Raw genomic sequence first — 17,315 nt, forward strand, 5'->3', positions numbered from 1 at the left:
CCCACATGGCATGCAGATCTCTCCTGCTGCCCACTGCTCCCCTCAGCAGTGTACTTTGTCACTCTGCTTTGTATAAATAAATCTTTAAAAAAAAAAAAAACCACCTATAGCTTTCTCGGGAAGACTTTGGGCAGAAGAATTGGATCACACTTGAAAAACACAAATGGTCATTTAAACTGTCAATACCCAAAGAGATAAAGAATCCAGTACAGGGCAAACAAACCTGTTCAAGGAGTGATTTTCTGTTAACAATAGAGACCTCAAGAGCTGCTTGCTTTTTTTGCTTTGTACCGTTCTTCCCCACATCCCCTGGTTAGTCCTATCTTGAATGGAGGCACTGGTCACTTGACCTTCAGGTCGCTCATTGATCCTCCCTGGGCCATTTTCCTTACTGATCATGATCAACTTGGTTCAAGACATTTTCATGACTTACTTAAATATTTTTGAGTTTAAACTTATAACTATTGTGTGACTCCATTAGCTAATTCCTGCCTATCTCTCAAGTCTGCAAACTGTTCTTCCAGATAGTCTTCCTTGACCATCTTGCCTAGGTTGGGCTCAGGGTTATAGAAACTATATGCTCCCCGTATAGCATCCAGATGGATCTTACTACAAGATCATTCATTCATTTACTCATTCAAAGAGAATTTTCCACATCAAGTGCCTTCAGTGTAATAGGTGCTAGTCTAGTGTGGGGGCAACAGAAAACACATGTCCCTATTTTAATATCTGGTATTAAGGGCTTTGGAGAAAACATATTTCTGCTTCGAAACAGTCCCAGAACACTTGACCTTTGCCCTGTCACAGGTGACAGTCAGCCACTTCTATCTCTATGACAATTACCAATTATTCACAAAACTCAAATTGTAGACTCGCCAAGATTCATACATATTTCATTTTTATTACCAATCAAAAATAAATTCCATATATTGTTTAGCAAATATTATCATTGTTTTTGTGACAAAAGACACAAGAGTCATAACAACAAAACTCCCCGAGAGTCAAACTTATATAACAATGCCAAAAAAAATCACAAAAATATACAAATTAAAATCTTACGCAAAATAAATATGAGTTATTTACTATGGTGGCTGTGGCTTGCCTACCTATTTGGAGGCCATTTGCAAAGGTCTCCCTTACATGGGAAGACTTGCAGGGATGGGCCAATTCCAAGATATGGCTCAGCCCAGAAACCAGAGGTTGGAATAGGAAGTGAAAAATTGCACTGGGAGGAGGAAGTTATCGAACCAGTAATATTTGGAAATAATTCTGACCCTCTGCAAGAAGTGATTATAAATGGAGAAGGGGAGGAAAGAAGTGGGGGGAGACCATCTATTGGTAGTAACCGTGTGTGCAGAGGTAGCTGTGGAGTGTGCGCACCTGCTCCCTTTACTTCACACACACTCATGTGGTTCAGGCCAATGTGGTTTGCTCCACCTGGCCCCCGGGTCCCTCAGGAATACAGCTTTGCAAGTTCCTGTGTGGACTCAGAAAGCAGACTGCTCCTGGAGAAAACTAAGGGATTCCCCCAACAGGGGGCAAGAGCTGGTCTTTTTTCCTTTTGGCTAAGAAGCCATGGATGTCACCACCTTCTCTCCAGACGTTTAGGAATAAATTCTGTGACTGGGGAAGACTACAACTGGTCAGGGGCAGGCATACTTGATGCAAGACATTTCCTGGTCCCAAGAGTTAGGAATCTCTAGGCACCTGAAAAGCAGAACACTTGCGGTGACAGGACTCCACTGGTTGAGGAAAGGAGTGAATAAATAATATTCAGGCAGAAGACCTGCAGAGTCCCCCACATCTGCATCTTGGGCTCCAGTTCCTGTTCCACCCGACGAAAGGGCCAACACTGCTTAGTCCCACAGCCTTCCCAATAGCAGGAATCCTGGAGCTCTGCACCAGGGCTGAATTCAGCCTCAGGGAAAAGGTGGTAGGGCAGGATTCCCTCTAAGGGTGGAACTCTTGGGTCCAGTACCACTTCAGCAACAGCCAAGATGACACTTCACACTAGATTACACAGACATGGGGAAAATGGGGCAGCCAGTTGTGTCTTTTAGGTGGGAAGTCTCCTTTCCTGGCTTCTGTAGTGTGTGAACAAAGTCAGGTAAGCCTCAGCCATTGAGTAAAAGGCATGAAGAACCTGCTTGGATTGGCTTCCAACATGTCCTCTTGTTCTCAGTCCCCAAGAGTCACTGGGGTTTTGGAATTGGAAGCAGAGAGTCTGGAAAGAAGCGCTTCATAGATCAATGACATGACTTCTATTGTGGGGTGCAAAGAGGGTGGTAGTAATTGCTAACAGCAGATTCCCTCCTGGAACCACAAGGAGCATCCCAGACAAATCACCTATAACATAGATGTTCTCCCCACTGAGGGGAAAACCATTAGTGAAGTTGAGGGCAAAGCTGGGGGAGCAGGGGCAACCAATTCTAAAAGTTTGAGACCCTGCCTAACACTTTAAACCCCATTATAAGGACAGAGTTGTCCAAAGGAGCAGTATGAGGCAAAACAATGGGTATAGGGGTGACAGTCCTCAGCCTAGCCCCAACTCACCAGGAGAGCCCATCGGCAGAGTTCTAAGAAATTCCTGGATCCAGCGATTGACAAGTAGGTGTGCTCCTCTCTGTAGCATATCCCTGATCAGTTACCCAGAATCCCTTGGCCTCAGCAACATCAGACCAGCTTCAGTGCAGGTGTCCAGGCAGTTATTCTGAGAGCTATTTGGTTCTTTGCTTCCTGGGAAGAACTGTCTTCCTCCCAAGAGAAAACCCTCATCCTCTGGAGGAGGAAGAGGAAGAACAGGCTCCCTGAGTCAGGGACATAAACTAGAGGTCAAGGCTAGGAGCACATTATGGCTATTGCTTCCTGGGGTGAGAAAGCCTACCCCTCTTAAAGTTTTGAAAAAAAAATTTTTTCTTTTTTAAATAAAATTCCTTAACCCTGTCTTCCCATCCCCATTCCCTTCCCCAAATGATATTTAAAAAGAGGAGCAATGCACCTAAATTTAGAAATTCTTTCAGTAAAAAACAGACTAACTCATGGTAGCTGGTCCACCGCCCTGCCAGTCAGTCCAGGGCTGGGCAGCCACTACCTCTGAGCTGTTCAGAGGTCCCTGTCAGAGGCCAGCTCCCCCACAGGCTGGGGGCCATCTGGCTGCTCAGTTAGACAATCTATCTGTACCCCTTCTGGCCTAACAGGCTCCCTATCTTCATGTGGGCCCACTGGGGAGGCCCCCGCGGGAATGGCGGGGGACCCCGGGCCCTCCTGTCAGATGGTACTCTCGTGGGAAGCTTTGTGCAGCAAGGAGTTGCGCTCGTTGAGGAGAGTTGTGGTCTCATCCACCACGGGCAGCTCGGGCTTCTCGGCTAAGTTCTCCGTGCAGATGGTGCACCCATCCAGGGGGAACTGTGGGCAATTCTCCATGCGTGAGGCCAGCAGCCCATTCTGGTACTGCTGCCGGGTGACCTGCAGGAGAAAGGGGTAAGGTTCAGAGAGCAGGGCCTGGGAGGTAAACCCTACCTCAAGAGATGGGAAAAACAGGGTTAGGCCAGATATGAGAACTGTGAACTCAGAAGAGAGGACATGACCAGGTGGAAACTGGAGAAGCCCGTATACAGAGTGAAGACCAGGAATAACGACATGAGGGCACTCCATGCTGGACTGGTGGTTCATTCTGAGTCAGTGATCCAAATGCCTCAGACAAGGAAGACAGTGTTACCCATAGAGAGGGTCATGGGACACACTCACCTTAATATACTGGAGGTCCATGAGTGCCCGGACACTGAAGTCAGAGATGTACTGGCCCAGGATGGAGCTCCCAAACTGGTTGCTGCTGCCTGCCAAGGGAGCTATGCCCGAGATATCCGTGCGATCTGGGTAACTGAGGGAAGCTGAGCGACTGAGGGTGCTGGCATGGGGCGGGGAGCGGTCTGTGGGGAGAGGGGGGCAATAAGAACAAGAGCCACCCTGGTGCCCTTTCTCAGCCTCTTGTTTAACCCTGTGCCACAGATGCCCAGGGAGTGGTGTCCCCACCTTGGAACAGGAAGTAATTCTGAAGGATAAACAGAAGCTCTAAATGCAGAAGGTCTGATCTCACCAAAGCAAAGGAGTTAGTCTATTTAGAAGAAATACTGCGGAGTAAGTATTTAAAAGTCTATAGAAACAAACAGGCAAAATAGCAAACAGAAACCAGACATAGAAAGTTTATGGCTAAAAAATTCCTCCCTCCCCCCGCAACTATGGGTCAAGGACAACACAGTGGGTACCTACCATGGCAGACAAGCTGCTATCCTTGTCTCAATACCAACTTATGTCAAGGAACATAAACTGCACACTTTCAAATTACATTAGAAGGAAGAATGTATAGTTTGCATTCTCACTACACATACACAGCCCCTCTCCCCCTTTAACATGACACTGTTCATACCTTAAAATGCACTTAGGTTAAAAGTATGCTCTGCACAAGACCTGCTCTTTATGGAACAGTCCTACTCACTTGTGTGTGCTGAATCCCCAACATGCCTGGCAGGGGAACAGTGGGTTTCTCCCACAGGAAGTAGGGGCCCCAGAGCTCCAGGCTTCCCTCTCTGGGTGATTTCCCAGGGCTGGTCCCAGACCAGCTCCCATGAGGCAGCCTGGGGAGTGGGAAGGTGCCTCTTCCCACCACTAGGGGCAGCACAGCCCTCCATTCGGTGGATGGTGACCAGGCAAAGGGAATGACTCCACCCAAACCAGGAAGATATCAGCCCCTCATTTTGAAAAAATAACTGCACACATTATTGTACATAATTAACTCTCATTTTTAAGAACACTCAAAAAAATCAATGAAATGCATAAAGTTAATTGTGAAGGCACACATACTTGTTTTAAACAAATGGGAAGTGGAATGAACAGATTTGCTTCATAAATTACTAACAACAAAGTTAGCTAGTTTAACAAATAGTCCCGTGAGGTGAACAAACATTTGCTATCCAGCAACTGAATGACTAATGCGGCTTAACTGTGAATGAACTGAGTAATTCTCTATCTTCAGGCTTCAGTCATAAAACTAAGAAAATACAGTGTAGATGTTCTGATTGGGTAGTGTGCAATACTTTGAGGGATAAGAGCAAAAAAATCACTTACTCTAACTTGAGTAACACCTCTGATTAAGTTTTAGAAAAAAACAGAAATGCCAGGGATATTACTTAACATTTCACATTAATTATTTGAATGATAGAATGCTTTTAATTAAATGCTTGTTAACAGGGACTGAATTTAAAATCAACACAAATTAGAGATATGGTCTATCAAAAACAGAGGCCCTAGAAAGAAATAACCCAAAATATGAAGTGCATGTTTCTGAATTAAATTAAGTAATGAAGTTAAATATTTTCAGCTGGTTCTTCCAATTTTCTAAATACACTATGTTCCCACTGTGATTAAAACAAGACAATAAATGTAACCCAAAAAACAGGGGTTTCGGACTCAATTCCATTTCTGAAAAAATACTCTAAAAACATAGTTTTTGGTAGAAAGAGGTCTATGTGCTGGTGTTATTTAAAATATAGAATATAGGGCCTCCCTGGTGGCGCAGTGGTTGAGCACTGGGTTGCAAGGCTGCCTGCAGCTTCTGCGGCGCTGGTTCGATCCCCGGCTGCTCCCCGGCCACTGGAGGAGGGCCCCACATGGCGCGCAGACCTCTCCTGCCACCCGCTGCTCCCCTCAGCAGTATACTTCGGTCCTTCTGCCTGCTCTGCTCCCTGCTCTGGCTCTGGTGAATTCTCTCACCCTCCCGCGCTTCTGACTGTACCCAGTGCTTGCATAAATAAAATATAAATAAATAAATAAATCTTTAAAAAATAAATAAATAAAATATAGAATATATTAGGATACAGAACCCTATCCCCATATACAAATGTGCTTAAGCAGGCCAGAGATAACAAATGAAAGCACATGTACTTGGTGAAACGCTGTGTGGCTCTAACTAGAAAGCTTATGAAAAGCATATCTGTGCCCCTATTAGGTAAAAGCATCAGGACTCAAACCAGGTATACATAAACTCCTGGCCATATATAACAAGAGAAATTGCAGACAGGAAGAGACAGAGGCTGAGCTATGGGCCAATTAGGGCCAACATGGTCCATTGTGCTCTCAGCAAGTGCAAACTTGTCCCCCTGCTCAAAGGCCACTAACAGCTTCCTACCTCCTATCACAGCCAAAGTTGGCAGTGTTTGAAAGGGACAAGTAACTTCTACAAGGATGCAGTGGTACTATTAAGGATATGAACCCACCTGTACAAATACAAAATGGAAAATAACTAACTGAGGTGATAGGTTTTTAGGACTGTTGGAACCTTGGGAGCTTTTTTAAGTAATGCACTGAATTATGTAGCTCAAAGACACCTGCAATCCTCTTAACCTCCTCGGGACCAGCCCAGACCAGAATTCTGAAGAGACCAGCACCTTCCGCCACCCTCTGCTGCCTTGGCTTTCATGAGGTTTAGCTGGGACAAGGCCAGTAAACCAGGAACTGAATGAGTCTAGTGCAAGGTGTCAAAGACCAGAAATAGCCCGGGGCATTTTGCCTTTTCCCAAACACTTCCTTCCTAACAAGAATGTTGCATTCTAGCCATGAGAAAAACCCAGAATAACTGAGCTCTAACTAAACATTTCATATCAATTCTCTCACTGCTCCTGACAATTCTAATAAACACTTAATGTGTATTACTCTCATTTTACATGAGGAAAACAAGACAGACGGCAAGTCAACTCCCTGGAATCATTAGCTAGTAACTGTGGAGCAGGCATTCAATGGGGCAGTGTGATTGGGCTGCACTTCTAAGTGCCTGGCTGTTCCTATCTTCTGTAACACTGGCTGTTACAGACACCAGTAACTTAATGAAAAACAAAGTCTTTGAAGGAAGATAGAAAGTTTTTTAGAGAAAGCTGATGGGTAAGTCATCCTACTGAGGTCTGAGTGTCAATTTGACCAGGATACTGACAGCTGGGCTCACTAGGCCAGGAGTAAGCCTGTGTCTTCTCATGTGTGTCCCTTCTAGCCTTCCCGGAAGGGAGAGCCACTCAGTAACTGGGCCCTAGGTGAAGTACAAATCACACTGGTCCACAAGTGTGAACAGGTGGGATGCCCCAGGTGAGTGTAGGGAGCCGCAGTGCCTGCAGGGTAAGGTTAGCATAGCTGTGATGTGCAGGCTCAGGCAGCAGATGGAAGTGCAAACTTCTCCAGTCATGCCATGTTACCTGAGAGCCAGAAGAGCAGGGAGTTCCGCTTGCCAGGCGGATACCCAGCCTGGGTTGGAGGCACTGGAGCAAAAGAGGAAAAGGTCAGTAATGGCTGGGGTCAGGTGGCAGGGCATAGAGCCACAGGAACAGGATGGAAGAGCAGGCTCCCTTGGGCACAGAGGGGCACAGTGGAAAAAAGGACATGATTTTGATGAACTGCATGCTCAGGACAGACCAACAAGCCCCGCTGAGAGAAGGGCAGAAGGTGGCAGAGTGGAATTTCCACAGTGAGTCTAGAGCCCCCTAGGAGCCATCTTCCCTATTCCAGCCACTCCAAGCGGACACTGAGCAACTATGGATCAAAGGACAGAGTCCAGCACCCTGACCCAACCTCTGCAAGAAAGGGTGGCTGGAGCAAATAGCCTTGTCACCCTACTTTGCTCCCGCTTCCAGGAGCTGGGAGCCTGCAAAGCCCTGACTCACGTAAAGAGGATGCATGAATGTGCTGAACTATGTCGCAATTCAGGGGTGCCCTAACTTCCCTTAGGAGGTCCCCCCTTGTCAAAGGGTAGCAATAGGCACAGCACAGATATCCCCCAGGAACCACAGCAACCACCCACTATGTGGCCCGCTCCCTGGCACCAAAGCAAACTTTTATTCACCATCTTGCAGCAACTTGGGGCCCCAGGAGAGGCTCCATTCTAGTGAGGAGTTGAGCTAGGTGAGATTTGGGCTCTGCTGGCTTCCTGTCCAGTCGAAAGTTGGTTGTGTGTGAAAGGGACAAGTAATTCCAACCGCAAGGCTCTTCTGTCAGGGAGAGCCTAAATTCCCTCTGGAGAAGCAGAGGACATGGGGGTGGCCAAAGTGGTCCTTCCCTGGACTTTCCAAAACCCTTCTTGGAGGGCATCAAGCCCCTCTTTGCTCTTGAATCCCTTTATTCCATGAAAACAGATGCTTAAGCAAAAGGCAGTGGCTAAGCCCACTGAAAAGCCAAAACTATCTGCAAGTTGCCTGACAAACAGGTCCCAGCCATGGACACATAGGACCCCCCTCACATTGCCCCCAGGATTCCCCTGTCCCGCTCAACAGAGCAATGTCCTATAGCCTCCTCTCAAACTCTGTTCCTGCTGGTATAGCCAGTGAGGGATGCAGTGGCTTGCCCAGCTTGCCATTCTGTTCCTAGCAAACCTGCCCCAGCTCAAAGGCCATTAACAGTGCCCCACTTCTTACCACAGCCAAAAGCCATCAACTTTCTGGTGCACCCCACACTTATTCCCAGAGACTTCCTTCTCCTCTGCTCTCCTCACCATCTCAGGACAGCTTTCAGCTCACTCCAAGCCTTTGCTCTGAATACCCTTTCTTTCCTCCGCCATGTGAATCCTGTCCAAAGAGGCAAGTCATTCTGCCTTGCAAGCCATCTCCTCCAGGCTCAGGAAGCTCTGCCCTCACTGGCCTCCTCCCTGCCCAGTCACCTTGGTTGCATGTCATCTGGGCTGCCCTAGGTTCTGGGTTGCCACTCAAGGTCTCTCCCCTCTAGGCATATGGGGAGCAGCAAAGCACAGCTCAGTGACTCACCAGAGGGGACTATGGACAAGGCCATGGTCCCGTAGTAGGAGAAGGCGCCTGTCTCAAACTTCATGTTCTCCTTCCCGGCCTCCACCTCCACCTTCCCCTAAAAGAACACGGGATCAGGGTTATAGCACAAGCAGAAAAACACAACTGGAAAAAAAGACAAGGTCAGAGGGAAAAGAAAGGAGACATTGGGACTACAGGCACATGAGGAAGAGCTGATTCCAGAGCCCGGCCCTGACATGGGGCTCAAGGGTAGCTTCTCACGGAAAGGGTGGCCAGTGGAGGAAGGGTGAGTGGGCACAAAAGGGTGGGTGTGGAAGAGGTGGGAGGTCACAACTCACCTGCAGGATGAGGATAAAGTAGTCAGCTGGTTTATTTCGGGTGTACAGGTAATTGTGAACATGATATTTTTTGTGCTCATCAAACTTCAGTTCCTGAATGACATCTGGGTACTTGAGCAGCCGAAGCAGGATTTTCTCTGATATCAGAGAAGGGCTAAACTGGGGCACCTCTGCAGGAGGAGAGAAGAGGACTTTTCTGGGGGCCTGGAAGGTGCTGTACTGCCCAGGCCCCTTTATGGGGAAAAACACTCAGTGCCCAACTTTGAGACTCCAGGCCGCCTGCCTGTTGGGCGGGAACAGGGGTTCCTGTGCTAACAATGCACAACTGTGGGCAAATTAATCTGCATCTCAATTCCCTCATCTATAAAACGGAGATTACAAACTTTATTACAAACTTTATAGGTCACTGTAAGGTTAAATGGGCTGTTGCACATAAAGCTCTCAGACACACTCTAGGTGTACGGAAAGTGCGTGATACATGATACTGTCATCATCACCGCTATCTGGCAGGAAAAGGAAAGGAAAGGAATTATCATACCTTTAGCAAGTGGGGATTGGGAAGGAAGTCAGATTGAGGGGGTGGGGGGCAGAGAAGGCAGGCATTTTTTTAAATCAATCATCCAAGTCCACAAGCGATTTTGAATGAGGAGTGAGAAGACAAAAATACCATTGATCTAGAAGTCAAGTCTTGTAGGACCCAACATTGGGCGGGGGTGGTGGGGTGGGGGGGGTGGTTGCAGGAGGGACAGAACAGCTGGATCCAGGCTCCTCAGGGTAGATGAGGCGGGCAAGGGCTGTGGGTTTCACCTGAGTAGGCACATGGCACCTGGATTGACCTCCTTCTCCCTCGTACTCCACAAACCTCTGTGGACCCTGTGAGGCCCATTGCCCACCTCAGTTCTCCTCTAGCTATTTTCAAAACTAACTGGGATGCTTCCTAGGAGTTTGCAAGGTATCCCATTAACAGGGAAAACCAGCTACAGGGAGCACCCCAGGGATGGAGGGAGGCGCTTTCCAGGGGCAGCTGTGTTTTCCCTAAGCCTTTCCTTTCTGTGGCTCCGCAGTGGGGGAAGCAGCCAGTCACCCAGTATTTCTCCCTCTGTGACTTTATCCCATCAATATATGTGAAGGCACTCCTCTTGCTCTTACCTGTGGCCAGGAAGCGATGTGCAGCCAGAAGCAGCTGGGGTGAAATTTTCACCTTGAGTTCGTTGTCAGCATCCTTAAAAGCTGAGAAGTCACGCTTGTTCTTCTCACACACCCGTTTGCGGCTTCGGTTGTCAGCTGCAAGAGACAAAACCTGGAACTGAGAACGCTGCTCTCCCCTACCTCCACCCCGCCCCCAGCACTCAGGAACAGACTGCCATCTGCCCTCCAGCCTCCAACTCTGAGGTCCCCTCTTGCACAGAGGCAGCAATGTCTGGGCCTTGGCATGGTTCCAGGCTGATGCGCAAGGCTGGGAGGAATAAGGGCAGCCTCCTCCCTTCCAGGCAAGCAGGAGCACTGAGTTCTTGGGCCTCAGGTAGCCAGGCTCCCACATCCTGACACTGTGAGCTTTCCACCATGGGAGAGCTGGTTTCAGGTCTGAGCTGGAAAGGAGTGCTAGGCCTATAGGGAGTGGCACTCACTGTACATATCCGACTCGTCCAGGATCTCGGACTTGATGATCTCCTCAATGACATCCTCCAGGGTGACCAGGCCAAGCACCTCATAGAAGGGGTCACCTTCACCCTCATTGTTCACCTTCTGCACGATGGCCAGGTGTGACTTCCCTGGGGGGACAATAAAATGAGTCAGCTAGGAGAAAAGGGAGCAGTCATGAGACTCCTCCACCAAAATGTTAACACATTTGGGGTCATGAGTCATTGGGGTGGGGTCATGGGCGGTTTTTTCCCTTTTCTGTATTTCCTGAAGTTTCTACTGCAAACAGACACTGCTTTTATGAAAAGGAGAACCAGAGATATTTTTAAGTTTAAAGGCATCAACTAAGGACCATTTGTTTAAATAGAATGAAAATGGCAACATCCTGCCTGGTGCCATGTTTCAGAGGCACCTGGGACTCCTGGGCAGCGGAAAATCCCACAACCTATGGGCAGGAGAGCCGGTCAGGAAGGACATGTGCGAGCTGTACGTGGTGGTCCCCATATGGTCCAATACTGCTCACCTCCCAGCAGGGCCTCAGGGACCATCCTTAAATTCTTTCACTAGCCCCCCCTTGGCATCACTCCCCTGCAGCTACCCAGGGGCCATGACACTGCCCAAGGCAAAGGCTCTCAGTTCTCAAAGTTATTAACAAATTAGTCCAGGCTTTAATTAGGCTGGGCATGTGCTATAATTAGAGAAGGGCCACCCCTCTCAACATAAAGCAGGAAAAAGTTAGGAGGCAGAGAGTGAGGAGGAAGGACCCTCTACAAAGCTTTGTGGTAGGGCTTCCCAAGCCCTCCTTATTGAGTTCCTCCCCTGCTCTCCCACCCTGCCCCTGGCCCCAGCATATGAGCAGGTAGAAAGCCAGAAAGGGCTGACTCACACTCTATGTCAGATAGTGGGGGCACAGATTGGCAGCAATCTAAGGAGAAAAGGCCCTGGAGATCTGTGAAGGTCAAGTCTGGGTCTCTAGCACAGCCCCCCCTTCATAATACATTCCTTAGGGCCACCCTCCAAGGACGAAAGGGCTCATTATAAAGATAGTGTGTAAAGGATGTTTTCTATGTCTCTAAGGCCACAGAAAACCCCCAACCACAGGATAGCCTCATCAGAACTCCTAGGAGTCTCTTTCGAAGAACAGAGATGCCAGTTCTCATGGCCAGCGTTTGAAAAAACGAAGCAAAAAACATCAGCGTACACTGCCTATAATGAGGGGGGCATGCTGTTTTGTGAAACTTTTCACACACTTCCTGGTCACTATCATACCCTACTTCAAAAACCTTTTGGCACATGGCTAGTGGAACCATGGCTAGGTTCAAATGAAAATTCCTAGTGCATTCTAGAGACGAGCCAACTTGTGGGATCTGCCAAGGTCCCACAGCAGGCAGCAGGCAGTCAGGACAGGACCCAGGGGTAGCCTTCTGGTAGGTCCTCATGTAGGAATGCCCGCCTGAGGGAGGGATGAGACTCTGAAGGATCTGGGGCAGCCAAATCAACTATTGGCAGAGAGGAATGAGAATTAAAGGGAGGCAGCTTTTACTACCTTCCATACTGGTAGAGGCCTGGTCATGCCCAGTAGGGAGGGTATGGGGGTAGGAAGGAGACAAACAGTCTCACAAGTACTCTGGTTTGTGGGCAGGTAAACAACAAATCAAAAGATCAATTTGGCAGCATCTCAAAATTAGAGGAGTCCCTAACCTTGGCCTCAGAAACTCCACTGGTAAGAACTTATCCTACAATCTTTACAAAAGCAGAAGACACAAAAACAATGGAGTTCACTGGAACATTCTTTCTAACAACCTCAAACTAGAAACAACCTAAATCAATAGCAATAGAGCGTGAGTACTAAACAGGGCCCACTGCTGCTCCTGAGAGAACTTGGCTGCACTGAAATAGTGAAATGTGGAAGCCCAAGATACACTCAGTGGAAGAGAAAGTAACGGGTCAGGATGCATGGTACCATCTGCCTGCATAGAAATGGGGGAAGGGGGCAGTGGTGGTGGTGGGGTGGTGATGAACTATAAAAGGAAATGTCTAGAAGAGGTAACAGTGTTTGCCTTGGGGTGATATTTGGAATTTAGAGGAGGGGCCCTAGTATCCCTTATTCTAGGTACCCTTTTATATTGTTCTCTCCGATAAATGTATTTTTCTGAAATTTAAAAAATAAGGGGAAAGCAAGATTAAAGGGAACTAACAAAGGGGCACAGGTGATAAGGTAAGCAAGGACCCTTTGTGCCTCAACTGCCATAGACTGAGCCCCAGGGAAATGGGGTGTGTCCTTTGATGTGGCGCAGTTAGTTACTCAAGTCCAGGAGTCAGAGCCAGCAACCAGCACCCCCACCCTTACCCCATGGGGGAGAAACAGCGTCAATAATCTGAGAAAATATCCTCCTCCCCACTGAAACTTCTAGTGAACCCACAGGCTCAGACCAAATCTGGACCAACACACAGTCACGGGTTGAACGGGGCCTCACAGGGAAATGTTGGCGGCTTCTCTAAAGGGCAGAAATAACCCTCCTGTGGATGAAATGAGCCGCTTCCTTGAGAACAGTCTTGGTGCGACTCTCAAACTCCAGGCTCCTTTCTGAGGGGCCTTTGTTTGTGGAATCCCCTGAAACGTGCGGGCGCCCTCTGGCGGCAGTGCCTATCTTGTCCATGTGCAGACCTGGGACACACCCAAGGTCACTCGCTCTGCACACCAACAGCTTTGGTGCACTCGTGCTCAACATGGATGGCTAGATAGGAGCCACCGTAGAGGTGCTGGGCGGAGGGGTCAGGCAGTCACCCTCTGCTGGTCCAACCACGGGACACTGGTTTTTTTTTTTGGTCTCAGCAGATCTTCCCTTGTCATGGTCAAAGAAGCCCTTTGCCCACATCACCAATGACCTCCAAGGGCAGGGGCTCATTCTCAGATGATCTGCCCAGGCTGCAGCCTCTGACCAGGAGTGACTCTCTCCCTCCTCCTAGAAACCCATGCTCCCCTTGGCTTCCAGGACATGGCTCTTCTGGTGTTCCAGAGACCCTAGAGGCAGCTCCTTATCCCTGACTTCTTAATTTGGACAAGTCCCAAGGCTCAGTCCTTGCACCTGGTCCTTGCCTCAGACTGTATGTCAAGGTGGCAACTATTTGCAGTCCCGCCTTCCCCTGTGCCATCCAGACTCACATATCCAACTGCTGACTGACAGCACACGTATGTCTAACATTGTGAGCATAACAAAGCCAAAGCCAAGCTCCTGCCCTCCCTCCTGACTTCACCCCCCCATCTCTGTCCATGCGGCTGATGAAGTTGTAAGGCAATAAACTTTGCCTCTTCTATTTCTTTTCTCCTCTACATATAAGTCATTCATCTCTACTTGTAGGAAGGCCCCAACCCCTACTGGTGGCCTCCACCTCTACTGTCCCATTCTGGGCCATAAGCATCCTCTCACACAGAGGGCTGAAAGAGCCTCTAACCATCTCCCTGCTTCATCCTGGACCCCAAGTCTACTCTCAAGACACAGCTAGTACCTCACCTCAAATCCTCCAGCAGCTTCCAGTAAAAGCCACATAGCTCCCCATGGCCCCAATTCCCAACGTCCCTCACTTGGTCACCTACACCTCTTTCTCTCTCACCTGCTCCAAAAGCCACACAGATTCCTTGCTGGCCCTTAAGCACAACACACTGCTCCCTCTGCTTAGCCTACCCCTCTCCCATAGGTCTGCAAAGCTCCCCTGCCTTTTAGGTCTCTGTTCAAATGCAACATTCTCTCTCTCAGTAGGCCTACTCTGAGAAGTGTACTAAAAACTTTAATCTCTACTTCAGCAAGCAGTGGTCATCGGTTTATCACCTGAAGTAAACAATATGCAGGGCCTCCCTGGTGGTACAAGGGGTTAAGTCTCAGCACTATGAAGCTATCTGCAGCCCCTGTAACATAAGTTTGATCCCCAGCCAGGGAGCTAACCCACATGGCACAGCAGACCTTTCCTGTCTCGCCTGCTGCTCCCCTCAGCAGTGTATTTCAATAGATCGGCCTGTTCTGCTCCCTACTCTCTCTCTGGCGAATCCTCTCACCCCCCCACACCTCTGGCCTGTACCCCAGCTCTTATATGCATAAATAAATAAAATAAATCTTTAAAAAATAATAAAATAAGTAAACAATATGCTCATTCTTTGTGTTGTTTTTAAGTTTATGATTATGGCACTGGTGTGTCTTCTCCCTCTGAATTTGGAGGTCTATTACAACAGGGGCATTAGTCTCCCCAAGCACAGTAAGTGTTCAATGAATATCTGTGGAATGAATGACTCAGTTCACATGGATGTTCCTTAGCAGAAAGATACCAGTAGGGGGAAAGGGTAGAGACTAGAGAAAAAATTACTATTAGCTGATTTCACTGTTTAAAATAAGTGAATTTATTTAGGGCTTATATATTTACAATATATGAAATTTAAATCTAATACCAATTTTTATTGTATGAGTTACCTCATTTTATTGTTAGAGTTTTGAGCTAATTAGATAGTTGGATTTGGACATCTACCCTCAAAGCTGTGAATCTCACATCTTTCAAAGCAGTCCTCATTGAAAGAAAAAAAGCTGAGGAAATATAGCAAAATGTTAATATTTGACTGACCAAGATGAATCTGTGGCTATATAACGTTTTTTTATCAACAAAAGAAACAGTTTCACATGATTTAACCTGGCTGCATGAGGGATTCAGGAGGGTTTCTGGTCCTTTTACACTTTTCTGAAGAAAGTCCAACATTTCTATAATCAAAAGTAATAATCCTATAATTAGAAAGAAACACAGACATTAAAATGACTTTTAAAACAACTCTCGTACCACTTTAGCTTGGACTTGGAGCTTCCTTACCTTCTAAATTCAAGCACTGCTAGGAAGGAGCAACATGGCTTGGAAAAGAGGCATCCTGAAATCCAGTCCCAAGTCTAGTCTGGGCCACACCTGATTGCACCTTCCTCGACCTTTGTCCAGGCAAGTGGGATATTTCCTCCCAGGTCAGAGATCTACAGGTGAGGCCCTCAGGGATGGGCAGACATTCAGGGCTAGCCTGGGTCTCTTTGGCTACCCTCCCTCACCTGGAAGAGGTAGGAGAGCAGCAAGAGTCCCTTCGCATCCCCGCCCCTTCAGCTGGGCTCAGCCCTGGGAGCCCAGCAGGCACTCCAGGCCCCAGCCCTGGGTTCCACACTGCCTTCTGTGCTATCAGCTGACAGGCGGACTTACTGACATCCACCTCCCCACAGGATCCACCAAAGATCAGCCAGCCCATCACTGTGACTTCACCCCTCTCCACACCACCCTCAACCCATCCACCCTGAGTCTGGAGTACAGCAGACACATCAAACTCTTTGCTGAAAACATACTGGCTAATCTGGGGCCCCCAAAAAGACCAGTCCTCAACCTTTTGCAACGCCCATTCTAGCTAATTGCTAATCCTCCCCCCACCACAAAAAATTTTACAATCTCTAAGACCCTAAGAAAAACAAATTAATAGGTGCTGGGTTTCAAAGTTCACAAGGGCCCTAAAAGGTCTCTACTCACCAGCTCTGGCTGCCTATTCTCATAGGGAAGAACCAGGGGCCCCAGGTCAGATGTGCGTTTCCCACCACCCAAGACAGTGTTCTCAGCATCTTGCTTCCCAGCAGTCCCACCTCCTGATATTCCAGGTGCCCAGGACTAGCCCTGAGCTCTCAGGCCATCCCATAGTGGGGGTAAGGGTAGCCAGGCTACAGGAAGACAGAGGTCTGCACTTACAAACATTCGGGGACCCCAATTCCTGAGAATCCACCTCCATTTCCTTCCCTCTATCCAGGCCACAGACGGGATTTAGCAGACTATTAACAGTGTTGACTTCACCCAGCAAAGGACCAGTGGACTATCCCAGCAAGAAGGCAGGAACGGGGGACAGAAGAGGAACCAGGAGTGCACAGCAGACACATCAAACTTGTTGCAGGAGACAATCCCTGCAACACCCTCCCACCTCATACCCTTCAGTCCAAGGTGGTGAGTTATACACAGAAAAGAATACTGTCCAGTATCCACAGCAGGGAGGGCTAGGCCAGGGAGGGGTAAGGCAGTGGTTAATTAACAAGCAACTTAAAAGAATACTGAGGAGGTCCTTCATTGTAATAAAAACAAAAAAAGAACAAAGTGACTAAAATAGTGCAGCACCAGAACAATGAAATGCTTTATCCTCAAGACTTAGCTGTAGTCTTCCCTTATCCAGTTTCACTTTCCAAGGTTCTCAAGGTCAGTGGCGGTCCAAAAACATTACACATAATAAGTTGGGGTGTGTGTGCGTGTGTGTGAGACACAGACAGACAGAGGCTGCATTCACATAACATTCATGACAATATATTGTTATAACTATTCTCTATTTTATTAGTTATTGTTATTGTCTTACTCTGCCTAATTTATAAATTAAACATTACCACAGGCTTGTATACACAGGAACCTCCCCACCAGAGGTCTCAGAACACACCCCGCTCACGTAAGAGGTAAAACCTGTATGCATCAAAATGTAAAATGTGCAAGGACCAGGACT

General features: G+C 47.9%; 1 protein-coding gene across 1 annotated transcript in view; it reads right to left on the minus strand.

The window, feature by feature from the left end:
* Positions 1 to 3,079: 3,079 nt before the first annotated feature.
* CNNM4 (cyclin and CBS domain divalent metal cation transport mediator 4) overlaps positions 3,080 to 17,315 on the minus strand; it is a gene marked incomplete at its 5' end in the record, with an annotated part of 37,717 nt that continues 23,481 nt past the window's right edge. Inside the window, 6 exons of the mRNA XM_084235672.1 lie at positions 3,080 to 3,465; positions 3,748 to 3,929; positions 8,796 to 8,892; positions 9,134 to 9,303; positions 10,283 to 10,417; positions 10,762 to 10,905. Of these exons, the coding sequence (XP_084091798.1) occupies positions 3,268 to 3,465; positions 3,748 to 3,929; positions 8,796 to 8,892; positions 9,134 to 9,303; positions 10,283 to 10,417; positions 10,762 to 10,905 (926 nt within the window). The 3' untranslated portion in view covers positions 3,080 to 3,267. The remainder of the gene's footprint in view (positions 3,466 to 3,747; positions 3,930 to 8,795; positions 8,893 to 9,133; positions 9,304 to 10,282; positions 10,418 to 10,761; positions 10,906 to 17,315) is intronic.

This window comes from Talpa europaea, assembly GCF_964194135.1.
Source record: "Talpa europaea genome assembly, chromosome: 6".
Classification (NCBI taxonomy): Eukaryota; Metazoa; Chordata; class Mammalia; order Eulipotyphla; family Talpidae; genus Talpa; species Talpa europaea.